The sequence below is a fragment of the Argentina silus genome, assembly GCF_951799395.1.
Source record: "Argentina silus genome assembly, chromosome: 14".
Lineage (NCBI taxonomy): Eukaryota > Metazoa > Chordata > Actinopteri > Argentiniformes > Argentinidae > Argentina > Argentina silus.
In genome coordinates this window covers 5247924-5258071 of record NC_139668.1, presented here as the reverse complement: position 1 = coordinate 5258071, position 10148 = coordinate 5247924, and the positions used below count along the sequence as shown (strand labels likewise).

At 49.9% G+C, this 10148-nt stretch overlaps 1 protein-coding gene across 1 annotated transcript; it reads left to right on the top strand.

Moving 5' to 3' along the window:
- Positions 1 to 653: 653 nt before the first annotated feature.
- Positions 654 to 8434, top strand: sp4 (sp4 transcription factor). The gene is made up of 7 exons (XM_083685213.1): positions 654 to 1215; positions 1667 to 1737; positions 2942 to 3304; positions 3511 to 4699; positions 5958 to 6153; positions 6551 to 6750; positions 7273 to 8434. The coding sequence occupies exons 1-7, from the start codon at positions 1209 to 1211 to the stop codon at positions 7563 to 7565; spliced, it is 2319 nt and encodes a 772-aa protein (XP_083541339.1). The 5' UTR covers positions 654 to 1208; the 3' UTR covers positions 7566 to 8434.
- The last annotated feature ends 1714 nt before the right edge of the window (positions 8435 to 10148 follow it).

The following is a 10148-nucleotide window of genomic DNA, read 5'->3' as shown; positions in this document are numbered from 1 at the left end:
CCGAGTCTCCCACATGGAAGACACAAGCGCCTACTGTTAGGCCAAGAGGACATCCTCGAGGTCCATATCCCATAGGCACATTCTCTCTCTGTCTCTCTCCCTCTCTCTCTCTGATTTTAGGCACTCTCTCTTTCTCTCTCTCTCCCTCCCTCTCTCTCTCTCTCTCTCTCTGTCTGATTTTGATGTTGTCATCTCCAGGTGTTTTTCTCTTTCTCTCTCAAAACACACACACACACACGTAATAACTGCTGTTCATAGACAGCTGCTGTTTATCAATCTTAGAGAGAGGGGGGGGGGAGAGAAAGAAAAAGAGAGAGGGAACAGTGACCCTTATAATAAAGAGATAGAGAGAAAACACACACACGCCTCCCGTCCCCATTCGCCCAACCCCCGCGTCACACTAGTCACCGCCCTTCTCTCTCCCTCTCACACCAACATGACTACAAACACCTCGCACCGTTCGAACACATTGGCGCGCCAGGCATTATGGGAAGCGTAGTCCCCGCCGCCAGAACACATTTCGAAAGGCGAGGCTTCACCAAATACAACTCCCATCTCAACCCTCGCACGCTGACTCCGGCCGTCCAATCTGAATATGTGGGAGGAGCGTTTCCGCCCACAAAAGCCACAGCTATCTCTCTCTACAGCTCCAATTCAATTGTGCCACATCAAAAAAGAATACGCATAAAATACTGTTATTGGAAACGGGGATTTTTGCATGAAGGACAGCGAGAGGGCTTGTCGTATCGGCCGAGGGCGACAGAGAGCAGGACAGAAGAGGGTGTTGGCCTGATGCTTCAATGGAAGTGGGTGGGCCTTCGCGAACACACACTACCCACTTCGACCTGGAGACATTCCTGCAAACGTTCGATTTCTCCGTTCATGGGAATCTAAAAATGCGCCGTTCGCTCAAAGGCGTATTCGGCGGGTGGTGAGGGCGCTAACGGGCTGCGGGACACGGGACTCTTTCCCGTTATTTGGTGGGTTTAATTGTGCTCGCACTTGGTACCGCCCTTCCTGGCGGGTGGGTGGTTTCGTCAGAGCGCGAGAGAGGCACCGGCGGTGAACGGGAGCTACGCCACAGCCCAGAGAGAGCCATTCGCGGAAAAAATAGGCCGTCCTTCTCCGGTCGACAGCCTGCCTCCGCCGGCGCCACGGCCGGCCTTTCTCTCCCCGTAGCCTACTCCTCTCCGATATATGAATGCGTTATGAGTGGTAGGTACCCTCCCCCCTCCCCGTCTCCACCCCTCTCTCTCTCTCTCTCGCTCTCTCGCTCTCTCTCTCTCTCCCTCTCTCTCTATCTCTCTACATCGTCTGTCAGATACTCAGAAACACCTTTGATGATGATGATGATGATGATAAAGAATACATAATAGGGCATTTCTAAGTATGAGGTTATGTTACTGCTATCATCAACGATCAGTGTCTTGTGTCGTCTCACACAGGAAAAAACACACATAGTGTCCACACGCTACATAAAGGCTGCAGTTTAGAGCTAATTATGCGAGAATATTGTCATACTTTTTAGTTAACATGTGAATGTGTGAGCGAATAGATAATCATGACTGTAGGGGGTGGTTATCAATGAATCAACTTGATTTCGAACCCACTTCAGTCATATTTTGTCACGGTATTGATTATAATATTTGATATTGATATTTCTCAGACCAGAAGAAGGAATCAACGGGATCTGAAGGAGGGAAATCCGGTAAAAAGGGCAAAAGTTCTGGATCGCAGGTAGGCTGCATTTACAACAGTAGACAGTTGACTAAACAGTACTCTCTCTCTTCTTCTCTTTCTCTCTCGCTCTCTCTTTCTCCCCCCTTCTCTCTCTCTCTTTCACACACACACACTGTGTGACCTGGGGGCGTTTCTCTCTCCACTTCCTGATTGTGTAGTCTAGTTCTGAGCTCAGAGAGTATTGGCCTGCTTTCTTTGATCATGAATAAGTAGTAGTCTACTGCTTTGATGTATCCATAACAGAGAAATCTGTATTTTTTTCTAAACTATATTTTGTTATATTTCAGGGGAGGGGGTTTAAAAGCATGTGTGGTGCTTTTGTGTGGACAACATTGCATGAGAATGTCATAGACCGTTATTCTGCTGATTTGAAAACGGAAGCTGTTTCTACGAATTGTCTAAGAGGTGTGAGGCATTAAATATTTGCACCCGCGACCTAGTTCTTTTTTCTGTCTTTCGAGAAAGAGGAGGAGGAGGAGGAAGAGAAGAGGCAGTCATTTATTCTGCTGCTCTGAGAAAAGAGAAATGTGGTTCTCACACACCCACCCACTTGCTTCCTGTAATACCTCCCACTTCTACTGACTGCTCTCTCTCTCTCTCTCTTCCTCTCTCTCTGTCTCTCTCTCTTCCTCTCTCTCTCTTTCTCTCTCTCTCTTCCTCTCCCTCCCTCTCTCTGTATGATGTGTTTGTATGCATGTTTGTATGTATGTTTCTATGATGTATGTATGTTTGTTTCTATGATGTATGTATGTTTGTTTGTATGATGTATGTATGTTTCTATGATGTATGTATGTTTCCATGATGTTTGTATGTATGTTTCTATGATGTGTGTATGTTTGTTTGTATGATGTATGTTTCTATGATGTATGTATGTTTCTATGATGTATGTTTGTATGATATTGTATGGATGTTTGTATGATATTGTATGGATGCCTGCTTGTGTGTATGTATTCATGTTTTCTCTCTCCCTCCCTATCTTTTTCTATTTGTGTCTCTGCTTATTTGAATGTAATCTTCTGTACGTGTGTTTGTGTGTGTGTGTGTGTGTGTGTGTGTGTGTATTTGCTGTGTATTCTCTCTCTCTGTCTCTGTCTCTCTCTCTCTCTCTCTTCCTCCCTCTCTCTCTCCCCACCTCCTTCCCCCTCCCCCCTCTCTCTCTCCCCCTCTCTCTTTCCCTCCCTCCCTCTCTCTCTCCCTCTAGGACTCCTCCCAGCCCTCTCCGCTGGCCCTGTTAGCTGCCACATGCAGTAAGATCGGGGGGCAGGGGGGAGCTGAGGTACAGGCCGGGGGGCAGATCCAGCTCCAGGGGGGTGGGCAGATCCAGCTGCAGGGGGGGCAGATCCAGCTCCAGGCGGGGCAGCTCCAGGGGCAGATCGTCCTGGACGCGGGGGGGGGGCAGACTCTGTTACCCCAGCAGCTGGAGCTGGTGCCCGCCCAGTTCACGGGGAACGGCTGGCAGATTATCACGGCGGCCCCCACCATGGCCAAGGACAACACTAATCAACCCGTCGCCGTGACACTCGCCACCACGCTGGCCAATGAGAGCTCTCCGGCGGGACGCAAGGTGAAGGCAGGGGGAGGGGTTGGTTTGAGCGGGTTATGTTGTTGGGACACTGTGAAACACTGAATAAAAGTCTCTGAGACTGAATGAAGTATCTATCTATCTATCTATCTATCTATCTATCTATCTATCTATCTGTCTATCTATCTATCTATCTTATCTACCTATCTATCTATCTATCTATCTATCTATCTATCCATATATCCCAGATGAAGGCGGTGGGCGGGACTAACACGGTAGCAGCCAATCAGCAGCAGCAGCAGCAGTACCAGATCATCCAGGTCCAGAACATGCCGTCGGCGGGGGGCGGAGTCCAGTACCAGGTGATCCCTCACCTGCAGACAGCCGACGGCCAGCAGGTCCACATCGGGCCGGCCCAGTCGGCCTCCCTGGGCGCCCTGGGGGACCAGCAGGTCCAGCTCATCCAGACCCAGAACCCGGCCCAGACCCAGGCCATCCTCCAGCCGGCCAACCAGCAGACCCTCCTGACCAGCTCGGCCAATCAGAGCGTGCCTCTGCAGCTGCGCCAGGCCCCGTCGTTCCCGCTGCAGCTGCAGACGCTCCAGGGGTCCCAGACGCCGATGATGACCACAGTGAACCTGGGGGGCATGACCCTGGCCCTGCCGCTGTCACTCAACAGCCTGGCGGCGGGCGGGGGCGGGGCCGTGCAGCTCATCCAGCAGGCGGACGGCACCTTCGCTGTCTCCAACGGCAACCCGCTGATGACGACAGGGGCGGTGAGCTTCGCGGGGCAACAGGGCATCACCGCAGCGGTCGCCGCCGGGGACGGAGGGGTGTCGGACGGTACGGTCGGGTCCGATGGCGGCGGAGGGGCGGAGGGTCAGGGAGGCGACCCGGACTGCCAGGCCCAGGCCAATGGGCTGCAGGCCCAGTCGGACCCCCCCGGGACCATCCAGCAGGTGATCGTGGGCCAGATGGGACACCAGGTCCTCCAGCAGATCCAGATCCAGCCTCAACAGATCGCCCAGATCCAGAACCAGGCCCAGGGTCAACCCCAGCAGCAGACCCAGCAGATCATCCAACTGGCCCCAGGCCAGACGCTCCAGCCCATCCAGGCCTTCCAGAACCAGGCCCAGGTCCTAATCCGGACCCCCACCCTGTCTCCCTCCGGTCAGCTGACCTGGCAGACCATCCAGCTGCCGGGGGGGATGTCCCTGCAGGGGGGGTTGGGGTCCGTCCCCCAGCAGCTGACCCTGGCCCCCCTGGGCGGGGGGGCGGTGGGGGGAGGGGGCTTTGTGTCCCTCGGGGGCGCCCCCCTCACGTTGAGCGCGGCCCAGATCAACCCAGGCTCGGGGGTGCAGACGGTCAGCATCGCTGGGCTGGGGAAAACAGGCCTGCAGGTGCAGGGTGTCCCACTCACCATCACGGGCCTACAGGGTAAGACTACACAGAGAGAGAGAGAGAGAGAGAGAGAGAGAGAGTGTGTGTGTGTGTGTGTGTGTATATGCATACCTTTGTGTGTGTGTGTGTGTGTGCGCGCGCGCGTGTGCACACACTTGTGTGTGTATGTTTATTGATTTCAGAAAAACACAACCCTCTACCCTAACAGAGATTAGTTGTGTGTTAGAGTGTGGGGGAGAGAGAGAGAGAGAAAGTAATTGAATCTCTCTTTCAATCGATGGTGAAACCGAATCAAAGGCTCTTTCTCGATTGTTAGAAACTCGATTGCTCGCCTTCCTCTCCGTCCTCCACTTGTTTATTCCTGAAAACGCATTGGAGGAGAAGATCTAGGCTCCTCCCCTTTATATATTCCCCTCCAATGCTCTGTTACGTAGATCCTGTAACATCCATGAAAGGAAATCTGCAGAAGAGATTCTAGGTGGCTGGTTGGTCGGCCTCTCTGCGTGCTTGTCTGGGATTGGCTACGGACAGACAGTACTCCAGTGTGATTGGCTACAGACTGACAATACTCCAATGTGATTGGCTACAGACAGACAGTTCTCCAGTGTGATTGGCTACAGACAGACAATACTCCAATGTGATTGGCTACAGACAGACAATACTCCAGTGTTGAGAGATGTGGAATGAGAGCATCATTTGCGTGACAGCTCAGGTCTGTAGACACAGCAAACACACCAGGGGGAGGCTGGTGGAGGTAGAAATCGGAGGACGGGCTCATTGTAAACAAATGTCCTCATTCTGCTCCAATGCATTACAATGAGCCCGTCCTCCGATTTCTCCCTCTACCAGTCTCCCCCTGGTGTGGATACTGGTACTGCATCTTTGGGGGTCTGACATAAGAGCTGGACCAAGCTGGACCTCTGCTGGCTCTCTGCTCAAGCTGGACCTCTGATGGCTGTTGTTTGTGGTCTAATGGGGGTGGGTGCTAAGTGGGATACACCCCATTGAAGTTGAGATTACAAATGGTTGGGTTCAGGTTAAGGTTAGGGTTAGGATAAAGGTTCAGATTAGGGTTAGATAAGGGTTCGGGTTAAGGTTAGGGTTTGGATAACGGTTCAGGTCAGGGTTAAGGGGTAGAGTCTTCCCAAGGATCCCACTTAGCATCTACCTTGTCCATTGACCTTACAGCTGAGTGAAACCAGTGTACTCAGTCGGACTGACCAATCCCTCCCTCTCTCTCTCTCCCACCCCTCCCTCCCTCTCCCTCCCTCCCTCCCTTCCCTCCCTTCCCCAGGTCAGCCACAGGGTCAGGAGGGCATCAAGGTCCAGTCGTCCCCGGTGACGGTTACCGTGGGGAACGTGGCGGGGTCTTCTCTGAGCCCGGATCAGATGGGGTCGGTCCAGAGCTCGTCAGACCAGGAGGGGCCGCCCAGCAAGAGGCTACGCCGGGTCGCCTGCTCCTGCCCCAACTGCCGAGACGGAGAGGGGAGGTCTGTACACACACACACACACTCTCTCACACTTTCTCACACACACACACACACACACACACACACACACGCCCCCCCCCCCCTCTCTCTCTCTCTCTCTTCATTTCAAAGGCCTTTATTGTCACAGGAAACAACCGTTTACATTGCCAAAGCAAGTGAAATTATAATAAAAATGTCACAGTGAACATCACAGACAAGAGTTTCAAAACAATAGTAAACGTAAAACGATGTCAGCGTTTTGGCATTGGCATCTCTCTCTCTTTCACTCACACACACACACACACACACACACACACACACCACATTCCAGTACACCCATCTAAGCGGTGTGTGTGTGTGTGTGTGTGTGTGTGTGTGTGTGTGTGTGTGTGTGTGTGTGTGTGTGTGTGTGTTGTAGGAACAGTGGAGACCCCTCTAAGAAGAAGCAGCACGTGTGCCACATGGAGGGCTGTGGGAAGGTGTATGGTAAGACGTCCCACCTCAGAGCCCACCTCCGCTGGCACACCGGGGAGAGACCCTTCGTCTGCAATTGGATCTTCTGCGGCAAGAGGTTTACACGCTCCGACGAGCTGCAGAGACACAGGAGGACACACACAGGTAGGAACACCCCCCCCCCCCCTACACACACACACACACACACACACACACACACACACACACACACACACAGGTAGGAACATACACACACACACTAGGAACTCATGCATTGAAAGCACCAGGAGCACAACCATACAACACAGTCAACATACAGATTATGAGTCCACTAGGTTGGATGTTCTCTTTACTGCATTCTGGTCATACACAGTGTTTATTCAATCTCTCTCCTCCCTCCCTCCATCCCTCTCTCTCTCTCTCGCTCTCTCACTACACTCCCTCTCTCATCCCTCCCTCTCTCTCTCTCACTCCTCTCCCTCTCTCTTCCCTCCTCCCTCCTTTTCTCCATCCCTCCATCCCTCCTTCTCTCCATCCCTCCATCTCTCCTTCCCTCCCTCTCTCCATCCCTCCATCTCTCCTTCCCTCCCTCTCTCCCTCCATCCCTCCTTCTCTCCATCCCTCCATCTCTCCTTCCCTCCCTCTCTCCTTCCCTCCCTCCCTCTCTCCTCCATCCCTCCATCCCAGGAGAGAAGCGTTTTGAGTGTCCAGAGTGTTCAAAGAGGTTCATGCGTAGCGACCACCTGTCAAAGCACATCAAGACCCACCAGAACAAGAAGGGCGGGGCCTCGCTGGCCATCATCACCACGGACGACATGTGCGACGACGACGACGACGCCCACGAAGGCATGGGCTCCTCCTCCCCCCGCATCGTCACCGTGGCCACGCTCTCCCAGGACTCCGCCCCGGCCACGCCCACCGCCTCCAATCACATGGAGGAAGAGGAGGAGGAGGAGGAGGAGGAGGAGGAGTTTGAGTAGTCGTCGCATCCTGTTTTTTTTTTTTTTGAGGGAAGGCCTACTTCCTGGTTGCGAGGTCTCCATGGCGACGCTGTGGGGGTTAGCTGGCTTTTCTCCCTGTTTTTTCCCCCCCCCCTTTTTTTTTTCTTTCTTTTTATGAAAACGGATTCAAAGAAAAAGAGAGATACGATGAACTGAAACCGAAATATAAAAAAACAAAACGCATCAGAAATCTAAAACTAACACATCTAATGACAAAACTAAGCCTAAATATATGAAATAGTAGTTTGGCATTTATGAAATATGAGATATGAGCTATAACCGAGGCCTAGGGGGTTGAGGAATATGAGATTTAGATTTAGCACAAGAGAGGACCTGAAGGTCCTAAAACTTCATGAAGAGACGTTGTTTAGGTTTAACAGAATCTATCTCTATGCACAAAGATGTATTTCTGCTTCTGACAGTTCTGATGCTGGTGGTAGTGATGATAATGGTAAATCATTCTAGGGAGTGTCACAGGTATGGTGTGTGTGCGTGTGTGTGTGCGTTCGAGAGAAAGAGAGAGAGAGAGAGAGAGAGAAAGAGAGCGCATGTGTGAGTATACCTGGGCACTGAAAAGGAGATCAGGACTAAGGTTTAAGTTTAGTCTGCAGTTCAGGTTTAGTCCCGAGTTCAGGTTTGGGTTTCGTTTCCTTGGAGACCAGTCGGTGGATAAACTTTTTTTTTTTTTTAAGAAAGATTAAAAGAGGGAGGAGGGAAGAGTTCTTTTAAAGGGTCGGACAAAAAAAAAAAGCACATAATGAAAAAGAAAAGATTTATAAAATAATGCATTCCTATGGAGAAACGGTTGACATTTGAAAATAGGTTTCTATGAAAAAAAAATCAAACAATCTAGCTTTCTACGACTTGATTTGTTTAGTGAAAGCAATACTATTAAAGACAATCTTAGTGAAACCATGTTTACATTGTGGGGAGAAGGTTTCTCTGATCTAAAGCAGCCAGTCAGTTCTCTCTCGGTGTCTAATATTTGCCCTTCATGTCCGCTCGGAACCAGGAAACCCGTTGTACAAAGATGATACCCGAGTTTCTAGAATCAGTATCAGAATTAACCAGTAGGATGCTATATACCACGCCAATAACTTCTGGGCTTCGTAGTTTCCGAGTTCTCATGAACAGGTTGAAAAGCAGCGCTAGCATCAAAACTCACCGTAACGCTCTCTAATAACCTGCAGTGGCCTCTGTAAAATGACGTGAAGAGTCGTGACTTTCATATCTGCACCTTTACACGGCAAATTCATAAACATTCTGGGCCGGCACAAGGTGTAGGAGTTATGGTTTGGTTTGATGTTAGTGCTGTTTTTATTTTTTTATTTTGTTGCATTGTGGAGATGGACTCTCGTGTGTGTGTGTGTGTGTGTGTCCTGTGTACTACAATGCCTTAACACAAGCTGTAGTACAACCACAACGGGACTGGTGTGTGTGAGGTGGGGAGATGGAGAGGGGTTTAACATCAGTTGAATAGGTGATCACACACACGCACGTGCACGCACGCACACACACACACACACACACACACACCATCCTCTGCTGTCACCTCCCCTCTCCCCAGCTGCTTTGCCTCTGCTTTGCTGTGTGTGAGGGGGGAGACAGGGAGGAGAGAGGAGAGAGACAAGGGAGGGGAGGGGCGGGGGGGGGGGGGTTCTGTTTAGCTATGTTTCTGGTGGTGTGGCTCTGTGTTAGTTCAGTGTGTACGTTTTTTTTAATAATTAATTTTATTTTTCTCTCTTTTTTTTTTAATTTTAGATTTTTAAACCCCCCCTCCCCCAACCAGTATGTTCAAGAAGACTATGTACGGCTAATTTATTATTTATCCTGATTTTGATATCTGCCTTTTGCTGAAGTGTGTCGTTGTAAGCGCGTTGATTGCGAGGTCGTTTGTACAGCATGGTACAGTTCTGTAGTAGTGCTGCTTTTCTTCTTTTTACTCGTGCTTCTTTCTTTTTCTACGTCCAACCATAGCTGTTCATTTCTTCTTCTACTCTCTCTCTCTCGCGCGCGCCATAATGTGTATTAAAACAAACAACAAAAAAAAGAAGAAGAAGAAGAAGAAGAAGAAGAAGAAGAAGAACGAAAGCAAAAAAAAAATATATTACAAAAAAAAAAAAGTTCTAAAATGAAAATGGTTGATACCAAACGATTTCGATGTTTTTGGTAATATTTTGTGTGACAACCGATTTTTTTCTTTAATATTTTCTAGTGGCATCTCATTTGTAAATCTTTTTCTAAAATGTTTGTTCGTCTCCATGACATTTGATAAAGGGTTTTTTGCCTCAAAGGCTCCAGTTAATTGATATTTTTAAAAACCAGTTTGTACAAACGTGTTATGTCAATGGGAAGAAAAAGAAGCTCAAAGAAAAAAATACTTTGCCTGCATAACACTTGACAATAAAGTGATTAAAACTGTCCTTCCTGTCTCGACCTAGTCCTCCGGTTTCCTGTTCTCCTACAGTCACACACACCCCCCCACAAACCCACACACTACGTGATGTTTGAACTGAACATAGAGCAGACATTGACCTAGACAACTCTCTCTATCTCTCCCTC

What these genes read in the sequence shown, in the direction of transcription:
- sp4 (XM_083685213.1), top strand. An exon ending in GCTCTCCGGCGGGACGCAAG is followed by an intron (nt 3,305 to 3,510) that starts GTGAAGGCAGGG and finishes CATATATCCCAG; the next exon opens with ATGAAGGCGGTGGGCGGGAC. An exon ending in CACCATCACGGGCCTACAGG is followed by an intron (nt 4,700 to 5,957) that starts GTAAGACTACAC and finishes TCCCTTCCCCAG; the next exon opens with GTCAGCCACAGGGTCAGGAG.